Genomic DNA, 19,943 nt, shown 5'->3' with positions numbered 1-19,943 from the left:
CTGGATATTATTGAATTCTTTACTGCTATAAATACTCCTCCACCATTGACGTTTATCCTATCCTTGCGGTATATATTCCATTCTGTGTCTAGGATTTCGTTACTGTTCACTTCCGGTTTTAACCAACTTTCCGTTCCTAATACTATATGCGCACTATTTCCTTCAATAAGCGATACTAATTCAGGAACCTTGCCCTGGATACTCCTGCAGTTTGCCAATATTACGTTAACTTTTCCTGTTTTTGGTCTCTGAGGACGGACGTTCTTTATCAACGATGCTGATGTTCTCTCTGGTAAGCCGTCAGGTATTTTATCGTTTCGCCCAAGGGGGGGTCCCTCTAACCTAAAAAACCCCCGTGTGCACGCCACACGTACTCTGCTACCCTAGTAGCTGCTTCCGGTGTGTAGTGCACGCCTGACCTGTCTAGGGGGGCCCTACAGTTCTCCACCCAATAACGGAGGTCGATGAATTTGCAACCATTATAGTCGCAGAGTCGTCTGAGCCTCTGGTTTAGACCCTCCACACGGCTCCAAACCAGAGGACCGCGATCGACTCTGGGCACTATGCTGCAGATATTAAGCTCAGCTTGCACTCCGCGTGCGATGCTGGTTGTCTTCACCAAATCAGCCAGCCGCCGGAAGGAACCAAGGATGGCCTCAGAACCCAAGCGGCAGGCGTCATTCGTTCCGACATGTGCTACTATCTGCAGCCGGTCACACCCAGTGCGTTCAATAGCTGCCGGAAGGGCCTCCTCCACATTACGGACGAGACCCCCCGGCAAGCACACCGAGTGCACACTGGCATTCTTCCCCGACCTACCCGCTATTTTCCTGAGGGGCTCCATAACCCGCCTAACGTTGGAGCTCCCTATAACTAATAGGCCCGCCCTCTGTGACTGTCGGGACCTTGCCGGAGAATCGGCAACTGGCCCAACAGGCGAGGCATCCTGTGGTGGCTCGGAAACGATGTCATCACCACTAGGAAGCACCCCGTACCTGTTGGAAAGGGGTAAGGCAGCTGCCACGCGGCCAGATCCCACCTTCGCCTTTCGGCCAGGCACACGCGAGCCCACCACTGTCCGCCATTCACCCTGGAGTGATGGCTGACCGGTAAGATGCTCACTGCCGGAAGACGCAGCGACATCAGGGGTTCCATGTGATTCCAAGGCCACCGAAGTAGGCATAGGTCTCACCACAGTTGCCCCAACGCCACTACGAGCCGACGCCTGCGCCTCGAGCTCGATGAGCCTAACAGACAAAGCCTCCACCTGCCCCCGAAGAGTGGCCAATTCTCCTTGCGTCCGCTCACAACAACCACAGTCCCTACACATGACTATGTTTACCCTACTCTATACGGTGACAAATTCCCAAGATAATCTTCTGATGAGCTACTCTGATAATCAAGAAACACTCACTGAAATACGAGACGCGAAAACTACGCTAGGTTTTCCCAGAAAAACTATTTAAAAGCTAAGCGCAGCAAATAAGTACAAAATAAATTTCTCTCCTAACGATCAAGAACTGTTAGTTTCTATGCAGAGCAGATAAACACAAATAGAATCCCTTCCTTAGTGGAAGGTCGTAAACAAAATGCAAAATAAACGCTTTATACAAACAGTACTCGCTGCTGCTGGTGCTCTCGCTCTGGCTGTCACAAGACAACTGCTGATTCAAGTGACTAGTGGCTAACGGCCGCGAAACAAACAAAAGACGGTTTTTGGGCGCTTTCTGTTCTAAACGATCAAGAAAACACTAAGAAATCTAACACGAAAACTACGTAAAGTTTTATCAAGAACTGTGTTAGTTACTATGCAGAGCAGATAAACACTAATAGAATCCCTTCCTTAGTGGAAGGTCGTAAACAAAATGCAAAATAAACGCTTTATACAAACAGTACTCGCTGCTGCTGGTGCTCTCGCTCTGGCTGTCACATCTTTTTACCCCTAGACAACCAGATTTAGAGCCAGAATCAACATCGATACACAGCAGCGATCCAGCAAGCAGCAGCGATTACCACAATGCATTTTAATGGCGCCAACCTAACATCAAGTGCTAACAAGCTCCATAAATGGGAATGAAATAGTGTGATTATAGCAATATCTACTACTAGGCGACCATTATAATAGGCAAGTGATTAACTTTGCAAGATCACACGTTAATGTCAGTGTGAGATAAGCAATTTCAAATGTGAAATGCTGGCATATTAATAATGGGATTAAATCACCAGAGAGTAGAATGCAAGCATGCAGATGTGCATGCATTGTGTTGTGCAGGTACTGTATGTCAGTTTTCACAATTGGATTTGCATGCCTGTTGCACTTGATCGATCAATACAGGGATGGATAATGTTGGCTGTGGATGATGCTGGAGTTGTTGCCCAATGATATTCCGTATATGCTCGATTGGAGACACATCTGGTGGTTGAACAGACCAAGGCAACATTTCGACACTCTGTAGAACATGTTGGGTTACAACAGCGGTATGTGGGAGATATTTATCCTGTCCGAAAACACACAGAGAAATGCTGTTCATGAATGGCGCACATCAGGTCGAATCACAAAATTGACATTCAAATTTCCAGTCAAGGTGCATGGGATAGCCATGTGTGTGCTCCTGCTGTCATATGAAATTGCACCCCAGACCATGACTCCAGGTGTAGGTCCAGTGTGTCTAGCACGCAGACAGGCTGGTTGCAGGCCCTCAACTGGTCACCTTCTAACAAATGCATGGCCATCACTGGCATCACAGCGGAAACAGCTTTCTTCAGAAAACACAGTAAACCTCCACCATACACTCCAAAGAAGATCTGCCTTGACACCATTGAAGTCACAATTGGCGATGGTTTGGAGTCAGTAGAATGCTCGCTACCGCGTATCTGGCTCAGAGCTGACCTTGAAGTAACTGATTTATAAGTTAGTTGATTGCCTGTGGTGCCATCTGCCGCTCAGACTGCTTCTGCAGATGAAGTAAGATGTGCCAGAGCCACACACTAAAATGGTTCAAATGGCTTTGAGCACTATGGGACTTAACATCTGTAGTCATCAGTCCCCTAGAACTTAGAACTACTTAAACCTAACTAGCCTAAGAACATCAGACACATCCATGGCCGAGGCAGGATTCGAACCTGCGACCGTAGCAATCACGCAGTTCCAGACTGAAGCGCCTAGAACCGCACGGCCACACCGGCCGGCTAGCCACACACTGAACATGATCTTTGTCCCTCTTGGTAGTAACACATTGGCATGTGGATTCTAGTTTTCTTGCGACCGAACATTCTCTTGACCACCGCCGCTGGCAGTCATGTGCAGTGGCTATATTCCTGACAAGTTTTTCTGCAATATCGCAGAAGGAACATCCATCTTCTCATAGCTGTATCACACAACCCCATTCAAACTGAGTGGTTATTTGATAATGGCATCTTTGTCATCTTAAAGGCGTTCTTGACTAACATCAAGTCAGTCTGTTCAGTGACAAAGGTAACTAAAGCCCACAACTGTTACATTGTGTATTAATGAAACCCTGGTTCACTCCAACATAGTGTCCCCACTGGCGCCACTGTTATATGACTGGTATGAAATCTGAAGACACATAATCTATCAGACGTAGAAACACACCTACCAGCATTGCAATTTCTTTTCCATTCAGCATACATCTAATATATATGTAATAATTTGCCTTTACATCAGACTTGTTTCGTCCGCAGCTCGTGGTCGTGTGGTAGCGTTCTCGCTTCCCGGGCCCGGGTTCCCGGGTGCGATTCCCGGCGGGATCAGGGATTTTCTCTGCCTCGTGATGACTGGGTGTTGTGTGATGTCCTTAGGTTTGTTAGGTTTAAGTAGTTCTAAGTTCTAGGGGACTGATGACCATAGATGTTAAGTCTCATAGTGCTCAGAGCCCATCAGACTTGTCCAAAGCAGTCACTTGCGATAAATTCTATTATTGTTATTACATAATCTTTATTTCTTCTGTATTTTTTATGGACTTGGTCTATGTCTGTACAGGCTCTTGCAATGTAGAGGGTCGAAGGTGAGAGTGACTAAGTTAGTTTTGCAGTAGTGAAGCTAGTTAAAATGTGGAGAATATTGGGAGCCAGAAGTCGTATGTGGGTCACATTGGGTTGGGCAGTTCAGTGCTCCATACCGTGGCGTAATTGGGTCGGTGGAACGCCGAATTCAGCAACAGGAAGGAGAACACTGTGTCAACGACCAGGTCGGTGCGCAGTAGAAGACGTGCCAAAGAGCAGCTCGCTGCATCCAAGGGTGTCGACATCGAGGGCGGTAATCGGGTCAGTTATGCCAGCTGAGCAACACCAGAATATTCCACCGACCTATTAGGGAAGAAGAACAGCAGACATCAGCGGCAGAAAGCACTATTTAAGAACTGGCAGCCAGCTCATCAACGTCGTCCGTTATGAGGCGTTAGAGTGATGCATGGCCTGTGTCACTTAGCCCCACCACCAGTCCAATGTCGTCACTGTCATTGCAATTATCGTAATAGTCATCGTCGTAATGCAGGTCCTCACGTAGAAGGCGCTAGAGGACGCCGCCGCTGTATCTAACGTCGGACGGCATCAACAGGCAGCTGCCTCTCAAGGGAGTCATTGCTTGGGGTGCATTGTAGTAATGCACTATCGCCAACGTCCTGGGACGTTGCCGCCAAAAACGCCATGGCCAGGGCAGGAGACAGGGATCCCGTCTCGCCGACGCCAGGCAACCGCCCCTGGGGATGTTCGCTGAGACACAGCACTGATCTATCCCGCTGCCACACCTGCAGCCGCCAGCACCAGAGGCCTGTGGTGTGTGGTTCCAAATGTCGCAGTAAGTCAGTGCAAGGCCGGAGCACCGCTATCGAGGTAGTAGATTCGAGTTATGGCAGTGCAGCTTTAGACGCAACAGTGGGTGCATATGTGAATGCCAAGAATATTACGAATGGAAGCAAACATCGCCCAGGGTACCCATAGCTAATTTATTGCAGTTGATCAATAAATGTTGTTATTCTGTCATCAGGAGCCATCCATGGACACACTCTCACCATCTTCTTCCTCACACTGACAACCCATGTTCTAATCTGGCGACGAGAAGTGAAGTCCCATGCCTGTTACACACATACACACAGGCAAATGGTAGTGTATGGCGAGAAATCACCGCAAATATGGAGCATGAAACGTGTCTACTTGTGAATCTGCTCTTGTACAGTCTATTGTTGCTCATCTTTGTGCGTACACTGAAATCTGCAGTGATTTCTTCATGTCAATTTCTAGAGAGGTCATTGCCAAATTCATCGAAATATATAGTAGTCACAGATGTGTGTGGGAAATAAAGAGCATGGAATACAATGAGCAGGATAAGAAGGTAGCTAATTATAATTCTAAAAGTCTCTAACATTTTGCTGGTAGAATTGAAAATCTCCAGATACTCAGAACAAAGTAAAAGATATCTCATTAGCCTCTGATATAGTTTATCAGAATATTTGAAGATCCGAACACATCTATAAAACTAAAAATGTTATATGTACCTTTTTACAATTGATATATCAGATAATTGATGTACCAATACTTTTTCTTCATGAAGTGTTTCTTCGGAACAATGTATGTATAGCAACTTCACATCTGCTATGCATTATTTAGCTCACTGCGTACTTGGACAGTGCAGTCGAAAATTGTAACCTTCAAAACTTCATCCTGATGTAAGGAATTGTAATTTAACTGTCATGTGATGAATCTACTTTCCTACTATAGGCTAAGTATTTTGTCGAATTATCGGAAGAGTTGCGGGCGTGAATACATGTTTCTACATCTCCATGCACATTCCGAAATAATTTCGCTATTCGTTGGGTTCTCACAGTAACTCGAAAAGTAAAATATTATTTTGACAATTTAGATCACTCTTTCTGCCTGTGACACACGCACTTCTTCATTTGCGAAGACGGGTTACAGAAGAGTTTCCTTTATTAAGCCGAGTTCACATACGCAACAAAAGTGACTCCACAGCTAGTGACACACTGTTGTTGCATCGCAGTTGCATGTGTGAACTCCAAGTTTTAGTGGCACAACTTAAGAGACGCAACTTTTGTCATGCCACGTAAAGTTCAGCTTGGTTGTACTTTGTTGCGTCACTTTACTACCACCACTGCTCCCTGGTGGCAGTATTTCGAAACACGAGCACTCTGTTGGAGTTATCGGGGTGTAACTGCTGCTGTACGCCGTTCGATTTCTGTGTGTGTGTGTTTTTTTTAAATTTTATTTCTGAACAAAAGTGAACATAATGGTCGGCAGGTACATTTTCGCAGCTTCTAGAACTACAAGAACAGCAACCTATGTTTGATTTTCTGCAGAAGTGACTCTGTGTGTGTGTTTGTGTGCGCACGCACTATTTGCAAACCAATGACGTATCCTACAGTCTTAAAAGATCTTTGAACGAATAAAGAAACTTAATATATTTAACCAAAAAAGAGAGCCGTATGAACTACCACACATTGTATAAATTTTGTATTATACGCAGGAAATAGTTCCAGAGTGTGATACGGCAGTTGTTAAACTAAAAATTAGTTATTCCAAACGCCTATAACAACGAATATAATAAGATCTTAAAATATGGGAAGACTGGCGTCTCTGCCGATGATATTTACATGCCAGCTGTTGGTTAGTTTGCCCTTGCAGACAGCATTTTCGTCGATGAGTGCTATTTCTTTTATAAGTGTGCTTTCCCCCCCGATTTATCCCTGTGTGAAATGTATTTTCAGATCCAACATTTGGGTTTCGTCTTCCTTGTATTTAACTCGTGTCACAGCTCTAGGGCCACAACCTGCGCTATAACATCTGACACCATATTGAAAGCTGTGCAACTAGGTAGAAATTGTGGCGTCCTGTGTGAGCGGTAGCCCGCGATGCCACTATATCAAGCAGGAAGCTGTGGCGCTACATTATATGCGTGTGTGAACTTCGCTTTACTTGCTAAGTTTTCTGAAATGAATTATTATTTGCTAGGAGGTAACTGTTTACCGATGAAACTTCTTTTCTAGTAGTACTAGAGTCAGTAGTAGAGTGAAAGTACGTCGCAATAACGCACGAGATTTGGGGCGATATATTGCATACAGAGACTTCTGCGCAGACAATTGCTGGCCTGTATACCGGTCTTTACAGCTTGCTTTGTAGGCTGAAATCGACCTACACCGCTATAAGGTTCCATTACGATAATCGATTTATAAGTCCGATTGTTGACCTGTTTCGATTAATGATAATTCGATTGTTGAATTTGTTTTTGTTGTGATGGTCGGGATTTAAATGTCGTCTGTTACGGTACGGGGCAGAGCAGCTTGTGCAATCACAGCCGCTTATGCAATTAATCGACGATGTTACGTCCTGAATAATGACGGATTAGTTAGCGACAGTTTTTAGATATGTTGAGTGCTGAAGTTAGGTCTTCCTTTTTGTGCTTAGTAATGTATTTCTTTTTCAGATATGTTGGAAAGTGTTTAGGGAGATGTAAACTTGGAACTGTGCAATTTACCTGAAGGACAATGTTCACATGCGCCAGACATTGTCTCAAACGAACTTCTGTGTTGTCAACATGGCAAACGCAATTCATCAAGCAAAAGTTTCATTCATCTTCTTATAGAACTCTGAGACGTAAGGACAGTGACTCCCAAACAGCGCATCGAGGAAGGGAACAAAAGTTGAAGTCAACTTTGTATTATTTAACTGCTGCAGGTGTTTTGACCGTCGGATTTAGCTACGCTGCTGTGCCATTGTATAGAATGTTTTGTCAGGTAATTGTGCCGTTTTACATTTCACATTTGTAGAAATAATTGAAATGGTGTTTACCATGACTGTTTACCATGACTATTTACCATGACTATTAAAATGTCACGCGGAGAGAGTACACATATAGCACAAGAGGGAAGATGAAAACATAACATACCAAGGTCAGAATAAAATGAAAAAAATGTGCCATCAGTTAGCAAACTAGAAACACATCATCCACAAGTGCCAATGAATCGTACTCCGCGTAACACACGCCTTAATCCTGTGCAACATTCAAATTGTGCTTAAGTCATATTGATGCATTGTAAGCAAATTGTACCACAGTATACAGAAAACAATACAATTTAATCTGTATATATCTTAAAAGCACAGTAATTGCCCTAGTTGTATGGTAAGTTTCCTTTCCCATGGAAAAAGAAAAAAAAATACTGTGTAAGATTAGATTAGATTAATACTAGTTCCATGGATCATGAATACGATATTTCTTAATGATGTGGAACGAGTAGAATTTTCCAATACATGACATAATTAGGTTAATTTAACAACATACTTAAGTTAATATAACAACTTTATTTTATTGTGTTTTTTGTTTTTCTTTATTTTTTATTTTTTTATTATTTTTTTAAATATTTTTTTGTTTTTTTTTCTTAATTTATATCTAAAAATTCCTCTATGGAGTAGAAGGAGTTGTCATTCAGAAATTCTTTTAATTTCTTCTTAAATACTTGTTGGTTATCTGTCAGACTTTTGATACTATTTGGTAAGTGACCAAAGACTTTAGTGCCAGTATAATTCACCCCTTTCAGTGCCAAAGTTAGATTTAATCTTGAATAGTGAAGATCATCCTTTCTCCTAGTATTGTAGTTATGCACACTGCTATTACTTTTGAATTGGGTTCGGTTGTTAATAACAAATTTCATAAGAGAGTATATATACTGAGAAGCTACTGTGAATATCCCTAGATCCTTAAATAAATGTCTGCAGGATGATCTTGGGTGGACTCCAGCTATTATTCTGATTACACGCTTTTGTGCAATAAATACTTTATTCCTCAGTGATGAATTACCCCAAAATATGATGCCATATGAAAGCAATGAGTGAAAATAGGCGTAGTAAGCTAATTTACTAAGATGTTTATCACCAAAATTTGCAATGACCCTTATTGCATAAGTAGCTGAACTCAAACGTTTTAGCAGATCATCAATGTGTTTCTTCCAATTTAATCTCTCATCAATGGACACACCTAAAAATTTGCAATATTCTACCTTAGCTATATGCTTCTGATTAAGGTCTATATTTATTAATGGCGTCATACCATTCACTGTACGGAACTATATGTACTGTGTCTTATCAAAATTCAGTGAGAGTCCGTTTACAAGGAACCACTTAGTAATTTTCTGAAAGACAGTATTGACAACTTCATCAGTTAATTCTTGTTTGTCAGGTGTGATTACTATACTTGTATCATCAGCAAAGAGAACTAACTTTGCCTCTTCATGAATGTAGAATGGCAAGTCATTAATATATAATAAGAACAACAAAGGACCCAAGACTGACCCTTGTGGAACCCCATTCTTGATAGTTCCCCAGTTTGAGGAATGTGCTGATCTTTGCATGTTACGAGAACTACTTATTTCAACTTTCTGCACTCTTCCAGTTAGGTACGAATTAAACCATTTGTGCACTGTCCCACTCATGCCACAATACTTGAGCTTGTCTAGCAGAATTTCATGATTTACACAATCAAAAGCCTTTGAGAGATCACAAAAAATCCCAATGGGTGGTGTTCGGTTATTCAGATCATTCAAAATTTGACTGGTGAAAGCATATATGGCATTTTCTGTTGAAAAACCTTTCTGGAAACCAAACTGACATTTTGTTAGTACTTCATTTTTACAGATATGTGAAGCTACTCTTGAATACATTACTTTCTCAAAAATTTTGGATAAAGCTGTTAGAAGGGAGATTGGACGGTAATTGTTGACATCAGATCTATCCCCCTTTTTATGCAAAGGTATAACAATAGCATATTTCAGTCTATCAGGGAAAATGCCCTGTTCCAGAGAGCTATTACACAGGTGGCTGAGAATCTTACTTATCTGTTGAGAACAAGCTCCACAACAGTGGAGATGTCTATCGCTCTTCTATTTCCTTGAGTAGCTCATTGATAATACTAACAAACATAACGCCATATGTTATTGGATGCAATATTTTGCTTCCATTGTTTCCAGTTTACAGTTAGAAGTGTTTTATACGGAATGTTAAATGTTTACTCCCCTTTGTATTGTGGATATATGACTCCCATCTTGTGCCAGCCCTACTTCCAGCTACTATTAATTCTGTGTGATCCAACACAAAACTGTGGCTACAGTTACATTGTAGGATGTCCCACTCCACCCCTGAAATCTTGGTTATGGTGACAGGCTGATCTGTACACAGCCCAAGTTCCAGGTTAGAGCAAAAGCTGACAATTTGGTTGAGAGTTGGTGAAGCCAGGGAATTGAAAAGCAGAAAGTCTGGTGGTGGCAACAAACTGACTGGTAGCAAAGCCTAATATTTACATCCACACCATATTGGAAAAATGTAAAGAGGGTCCAATACATAACTTTTACCAAAACCACTACATGAAAACAAAATTTAGCTAAATCACTGTACACTGTCAGCCTTCTATTAGTACAAAAAAGGTTACATGATTGGGGGCAACTCTGCACATGCCAAGAATATTCTTAGCCCAAAAACGGATGGTCGTATCTTTCGGGTCAGTTTGTGAACATTGTGTAAGCCATTGCTCAGGGGGTCTTGGAATGCTAACTCTGCCTTCCCTTTTATATATTCCACCATAGAATTTGTTGTTAACAATCTTGACTCATTCAGTAGACATTACAACATTCATTCTGTGAACTACAGTTAGATAAACTATATACACTTGGATAACACGTGCTTAAGTGATTTGCGGAAAGATGTGCACTATTCAACAGGTTTCATTTTCTGATGTTTGCCACTGGAACTGAAGAAATGGCATTACAAACCCCAAGTATTTAAATCCAAGTTGAAAGGTTTCTTTGTGGCACATTCACTGTGGGACTTCATTATGATAGCTGAGAACTTTTTCTGTAATGGGTTATCTTCATAACATCATTCCTTTTCAGACAGTTTGTTGGGCACCATGACATTGATAGTCAGACAGAGATAACAAACAAACAAAGAAATGATAATGTTTTTCAAGTCTCAGGTGTAACTATGTTCACAGTAACAATTAATCATATATTGTCCATATCACAGTCAGCATAAGAGAGCTCATAGTTTGTGCACAATTTTGTTATGATGTGCCGTTTCTCCAGTCTATTTGTCAGTTACAACTAATAACATGATGATTCTAGGTTTGGATGGATAGAACAGGTTTTAAACTGACGTAAGGGAAGTTTGTTCGTAAATTGTAGGCATTGCTGTTTAATTTTTTACCTAATAATACTTCACAGAGTACCCTCTGTCATGGAATTGACAGCTGCTTATAGGATATACATGTAGGTGAAACCACTGTTTTAAAATTTGATTAGGTTTGTGAGCTTCATTTTTTGTTCTTTAATCTTAGGTGGTCACTCCACCCAAATTATGCCACTCATGGATATCCGTTTGAGAACAAATACTCCAGTTCTACATAATCTTTATGTGGGGGAGGCTTGATAATTGATGCCGAGTTTATGGTACAGCTAGACCAACACATTTGAAAATTGCAGATACTGTTTATTATGAGCAATTAGTCACTGAAGCAAACTGCATCGACCCAATACCCAGGCACTGGAGGCCAGTAAACTACCAGTTGCTGTACAGTGGCAGGTACCCATTGTTTGAATTGTGTACAGCATATTCTCACTGTTGCAGTCACTGGCATTCTACATATCTATGCTTGCTCTACAGTGCAGTGAAACTCCATCAATTGACACTGGGAACTGGAAGTATTTGAGGTCCTGGTGCAGACACATTACATTCCTAGCTGAGGGTTAAATCCTTCCCCACCTTGTCCATAAGGAAACATAGAAAGAACAGCACTCCAGACTATGTTTTTAAGTCCATGTTGTAATATTTTAGCTTAGCATCATAACTAAATTTACACCAGTCAGTCTAAGCATTGTTGTACTGTGGTATTCTGTGGAGGTGCATCAAGATTTGCTCACTTGATGGTGTAGAATTGTGTGTGATTTTGAGGCACTGCAGTGGAAGAAGTGCTATTGTGTCTTAAAATTTCTTGTTTGTACTTACTACCTGGATGCAGAACTTGGAAACATTATTATGAAAAGAGATAAGGAAGCAGAAGAAGGTGAGATGGGAGGTAAGGTACTTCGAAAGGGTTTGACAGAGTACTGAAAGACCTAAATCAAAGCAAGATTCCCTCTGAATTATTGAGATTGTTGGAAGAACATACCAAGACAAAGCTATTCCACCTCGTATGCATGATATAAGACAGGTGGAATACCATTAAAGAACGTTACAATACCAGTTTCAAGTCTCTCACAATTAGCTTTCGGCCGTTAAGGCCTGTCAACAAAACACACACACACACACACGCGCGCGCGCGCACACACACACACACACACACACACACGGAGGCAGTAATTGAGAAGGGTGTGAAGCAGTGTTGTAGCTTCTACCTGCTGCGCATGTGCAAATGCAACTCGCACACACTACTGCAGTCTCAGGCAACTGGAACTGCTGGTTCATTTGTCTGAGATGGCAGTTGTGTGTGTGTGTGTGTGCGCGCGCGCATGTGTGTCTATTGTTGACAGAGGCCTTAACGGCCGAAAGCTATAATTGTGAAAGTCCTTTTGTTGTGCCTATCTGCGACTCAGCGTCTCCGCAATATGGTGAGTAGCAACTTACCTTCTCATAATATTGTTACATTCCATCCTGGATTTTCCATGATTCATTTAAAAAAAGTAATGATTGCATGACACTGACATGATTATTCACAGAAAAATAGAAAGATGTCGAAGCTGACCTCAGGAGAGGTCAGTTTGAGTTCTGGAGAAATGTAGGAACACATTGACCTATACTTTACCCTATAACGTACCTCAGAAAATAGACTGGATAAAGGTAAGCCCTTATTTATAGCATTTTTAGATTTAGAGGAAGTGTTTGTCAGTGTTGGCTGGAATAAATTCTTTGAAAGTCTGATGGAAATGAAGACAAGATATAGCAAGTGAAAGGTTACCTACAACTTGACTAGAAACCCAACTGAAGTTACAAGAGTTTTAATATATGAAAGGGAGGCAGTGTTGTAGCTTCTACCAGCTGTTTTTCAGTCTGTACCTTGAGCAAGTAGTAAATGAAACCAAGAAGAAATTTGGAAAGGGAATTAAAGTTCAAGGAGCAGAAAATGAATTTTAGTTTTGGAGATAACATTGTAGTTCCATCAGAGAGGATAGAGGACTTGGAAGATCATTTGAGAGAATGATAGTACATTTAAGAAATTGTAAGATGAATATCAAACAATGTAAAACAATGTAATGGAATGTAATAAACTTCATAGGAAATTAGATTACGAAATCAGGCACTAAAAGTAGTAAATGATTTTGTTGGTTTGTACCTGTAAAGAAGTTAAATATGGGTGATGAAGATTCAGACTAGAAGAAAGTGGAAGTTTTTTGTATGTGGTTTTGCAGAAGAATACTGAAGATTAAACATGTAGATCAGATAGTGAATGACAAGGAGCTACAGGACTGAATTGGGAGAAAAGGAATTTAAGGTACAACCTGACTAAAAAGAAATTGATTGCTTGATCGTATACATCCTGAGGGATCAAGGAGTAATTAATTTGGTAATTTAGGAGTATGTGCTGGGTTAAAATTGTAAAAGGGGACAAAGATGTGACTATAGTAATAGAATCAAATGGATGTAAGTTGCAATAATTGTGCAAAAATGAAAAAGTTTACAAAGGACAGACTAGCCTGGAGATATTCATCAAACCAGTCTCTGGACTAAAGCCCTCAACAACAACAAAACCACGACCAACACCTGTATGCACCAGGTAAACATATCTAGGCCACTTAAGATGACCTTCTCCACTTAATAAAGGAGGAGGGAAGGTGGTGTCATTCTGTTAGCTGCCAGGATATTTAAAGGGGAAATCCTACAGAACTACATGTTGTCACATATCTAGTGAGGCACAGCATCATGTGCCAACAGGAGGAAGACTGACTGAAATTTAGGGAGAACAAACTGCAGTTAATGAATCCAGCCACGGCAATCCTTCCTCGTGCACTAGGGCAGGAGGAAGTAATTTTAACCCTCTTCCAGATAGTGTACTGTCTTGACACACACCGGGTCCTTCTCCTGTAAGAAAACGCACCATGTGCAGTGCTTATGCCATGCAATTAATGGACATTATATTGCATTTAATATTTTGACAAAAGTTCAACAATTGGTTTACTTGCCCATTATCTTTTTTAACATAGCCTTGCAACATTATTACCATCAGAATATGTTTGTTTCAATTTCAGTTTATAAGCCAGTGCCCATAGTTTTATACTGTCAATGTACATATTTTAATTTATTTTAATCAAATTATTCCACATTTGTTTTGGCTAAGGGTTAGATTAAATTCAGTTTTCGTTCCATAGGTCCAAAAATGTGACAGTTCTTGTGGGTATGGAACAAGTCAGAAAATCTAAAATAAAAAACATAAAACATATGAATATAATACTCTCTGCCCTAATAATTTGTAACGAGATTGGCAAAATATGAGAATAGCAAATACATTACAGCGAAGTGGAACTGCTAATATTTACAGAATTACTACCCTGTCGGAATGAAACATAGTTATGCACTTTTAATAATTTCATCATACATATCATCAACTTGCTGAGCACTCCAAATCCAGTTCTTCACCATTGCCTCCCATCCACTTCTTTACTATACTCTGATTAAAATTACTTTGTGATTACATTTTAGCTAGCTGTGTGATGGGGGACAGTCACCATCCAATTGTAGTTCTTTCTCAAGCACCACATGCTAGATGTGCTGCCTGCTTTGTTAAGTACATGCAGTGCCTTGTGAAGTGTGGCTTGCTGCACACTGGCAACATTGCTAACTGTCTCTGCATTCTATCAGTCACAAAGTAGTTTTAATCACAGTATGCCATGTGGAATTAGTATTTGGTGTTCTCATTAATTTTGCTGTACAACTTTCCAGTACATTTCTCCTCTGAGTGGGCTTTGATGCACAGCATTATAACACTATATAAGACTGAACAAATTGAGTTCTCCAAATAAAATGAATGGAAATAATGACATATTTGAAATCCATTTTGAAATGCTGAACATTACATCATTGTGTTGAAAATTAAATTTTTTTGCCGAACTAGGCTTGAAACTCAGAACTCCAGCTTATTTCAAGCTGCTGGTATAAACGTCTAGGCTTTCCTTGAGACCTGAGGTAATTTTTATTGTCACCTGTATTTCTCATATTATTCATGAACATGACAATAAAAATTCCCTCGAACAATCTAGACACCAAGTATGTGGTTGTCAAACAAATTATTTTATCTCTGAAGGAGTTACTAAGCTAGATTATGCTGTGGTTAGCTCACTGGACTCTTATTTGTAAGGGTGAGGGTTAAAATTATGATCTAGATTTGCAGTGCTTTCTGCAAACTGAATAAGGCAAATATTACAATGGTTTATTTTAAAGGACACAGTTGATTTCCTTCCCTGTCCTTGCCCTACATCTTATGTTCATCTTTAAAGACCTTGTCATCAACAGAATTTTAAACCCTAATCTTCCTTCCTTGCTAAAGTGTTGCTGTAGAACAGGTGCATTTTTGTGTTCTTCCTTTGCTGCCGTTGACTCAGATGTTGCATATACCGATGTGCTACATTATTGAAACTCATTGTTATGAAAACTTAATTGTTGGAATTAAATTTTCTTTTCTTTTGAAGTGATTCATGATATTGACAGGCAGTATGTAATTTTGATTTGTATTAGTGTATTTTACTGAGGTTTCACATTCAGCTACTCAAACATAGATGTTCTTCCGCAGTTTTATTTCTTAGAAATTTCATTGGAACTAATGATACGTGAGAAACATACTGAGGGAGACTAGCTGAAAGTACACAGAAGCTTGGTTTTACTAGAATATCAATTTCTAGTTGTGTGGGATTTCCTTGTAATAACATCAAGTCATCCATACTGTAGTCTTACAGTGCAAGCAAGAGCTAATATTCTGATATCCTTCTGAGATGGCATATCTTCTAAAGGACAACAAAAATCAACAAATGTAATCATATTCTAAAATCATTATACAAATGATGCATGCACAGTTACAGATTCAGTGTTTCCAGCGACTGACTGTGTTACTTGTTTAAATTTTATTTCAGCACATCGTTTGGATTACAAACATTTTCTTGTACAGACTATTAGTGTATAGCTGTGTGATTCAGCATCCACTGAAAAACTGCTGAATGAATACATTAATTTGAGAAGTACAAGCTTCCATTTTGTTTCAGGCATACAGCTATGGTGGAACTGTCAGTAAACATGATGATACAGGGAAAATTGAAAATATGGAGAAGAAGTCTGACAGAATCGTTAAAGTGAAATTCAATGCAGACTTGGGAGCAAGCATGAGGTGGAACTTCAAACCACAACAGAATGAAATAAAGGTAATATATTGCTTGTGGATATGTCTTTAAATTTAGTTTGTGATTATTTATTCTGGTCAGTTACCATGTAAGATAATTTATTGCAATACATATTCACTCTCTCGCACACACACACACACACACACACACACACACACACACAAAAATGAAGAAGAGAATTATACAAATCTCCAGCTGAATCAACAAATTTAATTATATAAAAGCTCAAAACTAGACATTAAATAAACATGTTTATTTTGGAAATTTCCTTTGAAAGATAATTGAACAAAATAGTGCAAAAAGTAATGGTTATAATGAACAACAATAGAAATTACACACAAAAGATGGCAGGAAAAAATCCAGGGCCCAAGCTAACTGCAAAATAATTTCTTGTAAAATAGAAATCCAAAGACAAAAGTCTTGTTTCACCTACTTAACCATGTCATCTTTATTTTACTTTACAATGTTTAGGTTCATTGGCATTAGCCCAGCATATTTTGAAAATTTCTTCTATTTTACAAGAAATTATTTTGCAGTTAGCTTGGGCCCTGGATTTTTTCCTGCCATCTTTTGTGTGTAATTTCTGTTGTTGTTCATTATAACCATTACTTTTTGCACTATTTTGTTCAATTATCTTCAATAACTGTTCGTATATAATAGAAGACATATGATTGCTGCACCAGAGTAAGAGATCAAGATCTGCAAGAGTGTGTAATATGCAGTATGGTGGACAGATGCTTGTAAGAAATTCTGCCCAACTCTCTTGGCTGAGCATCATGGGGATTTCACTAGGATATACAAAGTAGACATTCAGATGATGTATTCAACAAGATCATGCCAGATTAATTTTTCTCATCCTAGTCAAATGTGAGCACTTGTCCATTTATTGCACAGAAACTGTGTGGTGATTGGCATAAAACTGTAAAAATAATATAACATTAACAGGGTGTGTACACCCTGGGAAAAACACAGGAATTTTTCATAGTTTTAATTTTCAGCTAAGTTTTTTAATTTTGACTGGTAAGAACCAATATGATAACAAAGAATTTTGCTTTAGCCCACTACTGCAGACTAATACTGTAGCAATAAAATGTAAACAAGAGAATAACACTAAAATAAAACATCAGTTGCAAAGAAAATGCGCCATTACGTCAACAAATCACAGTTTTCACACAAGCATTGGTCAACAGCAAAATGTGTCGAAGGTTTTAGGATGAAGACTATGCAGTACTTCTTAACAACAAACTGCTTTTGTTTACATTTCTAATAGGCCACAGGGAAATATTGCGAATTGTGGTTTAAGAAGTGTTACTTTCAAAAATGAATGTCTTAAAATGCGGAGTGTTTGACTCTCATTCAAAACTTAACACTGTGACGATCAGCCACTCAGAAAAATTTCAGACCCAGAAGACTAGCGATTTATGCCACTATTTAAAATTTTACTAGCACTTTAGTGTTTAGTAGATCAAGCTTCAAGCTTAGTTTTTCATGTTGGTTTTAGTTCTTTCATAGATTACAAATTATGTAAGAACGGTGGCAAAAAGTATAACTATGTTAAAAGAAGGGTGAGGTGAGTTCTTGAGCAATTTCACACATAATTGACTTTTCTATGGAAAAGTGGGAGTGCTCGGCAGAACCTGTGTTGAGCCAGGTAACCCACGAAATGTTTGGTGCATAGCAGTGAAATTTATAACCATGCTTGTCAGAAACATTCAGCTGATGCAATTTTAGCTGTGCTTTTATGATCCTACCTAACCACACTCTTGGAAAAAAACAGCAAAAACTTTTTGATGAGCAATATTATATGTGAAAACTTAGCTTTTCTTATAGCTATACTGTGTACTTATTAATTTAAACAATTAAATTTTCCTATTTGTGTTTTCATGCTACTTAACAATGATGTTGTTATTGGCTGATTGCATCACATGTCCTATGTTCTGAATATCTGCTGTCATAGTCTGGTGAGATCATGTGACATGTGCTATAACTGACTGACAAAAGCCTGTCTCAATTTCAGTGCTGTGGAAGCTCCGTGCTGTATTTGGTGGGATTCATATTTGTACTTTCGTAATACGAAAATATACAGTGTACAGTTCTTGCTGCAAATAGAAGCTCTTTCCAAAATGCATTGTCTTTTTGCTAGTTTTCATATTGCAAAGTACATATGAGTGTGTATGTGTGTGTCTCTCTCTATATATATACATATAATACGTATATAATTCCACGTGGGAAAATATATATAAAAAAACAAAGATGCTGTTAACTTACCAAACGAGAAAGCGATGGTATGTTGATAGACACAATGAAAAACACACAAATACACACACAAATTTCAAGCTTTTGCAACCTAAGGTTGCTCCTTCCCTCTTTCCTGATGAAGCAACCTTGGGTTGCGAAAGCTTGAAATTTGTGTGTGTATTTGTGTGTTTTTCATTGTGTCTATCAACATACCATCGCTTTCTCGTTTGGTAAGTTAACAGCATCTTTGTTTTATATATACTGGTGTGGCTATTGCCATCTTCAGATCTCTTACAAATAGAAAAACAGTTGGGTGACAAAATAAGCTGAAGCTAAATCTACAAAAGGTCTAGGAATACATACGATATAACAAATAAAAAATATAACATGTTTAACAGCCATGCATACCCCATACATACCATAAAATTATTCTGATACAAGTATCAACATAAGTATCTATACACCTAGGCACGTTCTGTGTAAGTATCTATCTAGGCATGTTCTCATAGGAGGATCACCACTCTTTAGTGGGTTCATAGTTGGCTACCTTGGAGCCCCAGCCTTTGCAGCATTTATTCCCTTCCATGGTGCACGTCAATCGTCTTGCTATTCTTTTTCCCCTCCTTTTGGGAACATGTCTGGGTTCTTGGGAATGTTCTGCATTCTGTCGGTGACGTGCGAACAGTCTCACCTTTGTTTCTCGCTCCCTTTTCCTTTCTTTGTTTCCCTTCTCCTCTCATTCCTCCACTTAGGCATTTGAGTATCCTCTTTTTTCTTCTTTCTCCCTGTGCACTCCTGAGAGCCGGCCCAAGCGTCTGACACATAACTGTTGACCAGGCAACGCGTAATTCCCAGGCCCAGGTCGACAGGTATGGTTCACAGGTACCCCTTGGTACAGGCCAGGCCCAAGGAGGGGTGATTGCCTGAGCTGTAACCTTCTCAGATGGTCGATTGGTCCCTCCGTCAGGTGTTTGGGAGGTGTGACCCAAGGTGTGAACAATCACCAAAGGCAGGTGCGCCCCCTTGTGAAGGGGGCCCCCAGTTGGAAAGAGTGCACCATCGGAGATGATGGGGGATCTCCTCGCGATGAGTCAATCATCTTCCCACTCAACTTCTACAAAACGTAAATGCAACAAGGCTAATGATTCACCCTTCCCGCTTCACCACGGTTCTGCATGGTCTCACATGGTCAGTCCTTCGCCACGGTAAAGCTGTTTATTATTCAGAAAGGTGTAGATGCAATTGCTGGCCCTTTGAAATCCTGTTCTCGTTTATGGAATGACACTTTGCTTTTGGAGACCACTTATG

General features: G+C 39.9%; 1 protein-coding gene across 2 annotated transcripts in view; it reads left to right on the top strand.

The window, feature by feature from the left end:
- The first annotated feature begins 7,165 nt into the window (after positions 1–7,165).
- Positions 7,166–19,943, top strand: part of LOC126251708 (cytochrome c oxidase assembly protein COX11, mitochondrial) — a 30,567-nt gene continuing 17,789 nt past the window's right edge. The window contains exons 1-3 of one of the 2 annotated variants that reach the window (XM_049952301.1): positions 7,166–7,296; positions 7,457–7,766; positions 16,263–16,418. In XM_049952301.1, coding sequence (XP_049808258.1) covers positions 7,518–7,766; positions 16,263–16,418 — 405 coding nt within the window. In that variant the 5' untranslated portion in view covers positions 7,166–7,296; positions 7,457–7,517. Of the gene's footprint in view, positions 7,297–7,383; positions 7,767–16,262; positions 16,419–19,943 lie in introns of those variants that run through there. The other variant, XM_049952300.1, reaches the window with a different exon arrangement.

This window comes from Schistocerca nitens, chromosome 4 (assembly GCF_023898315.1).
Source record: "Schistocerca nitens isolate TAMUIC-IGC-003100 chromosome 4, iqSchNite1.1, whole genome shotgun sequence".
NCBI lineage: Eukaryota > Metazoa > Arthropoda > Insecta > Orthoptera > Acrididae > Schistocerca > Schistocerca nitens.
Note: the sequence above shows the minus strand (reverse complement) of the source record. Positions and strands in the feature narration are given on the sequence as shown.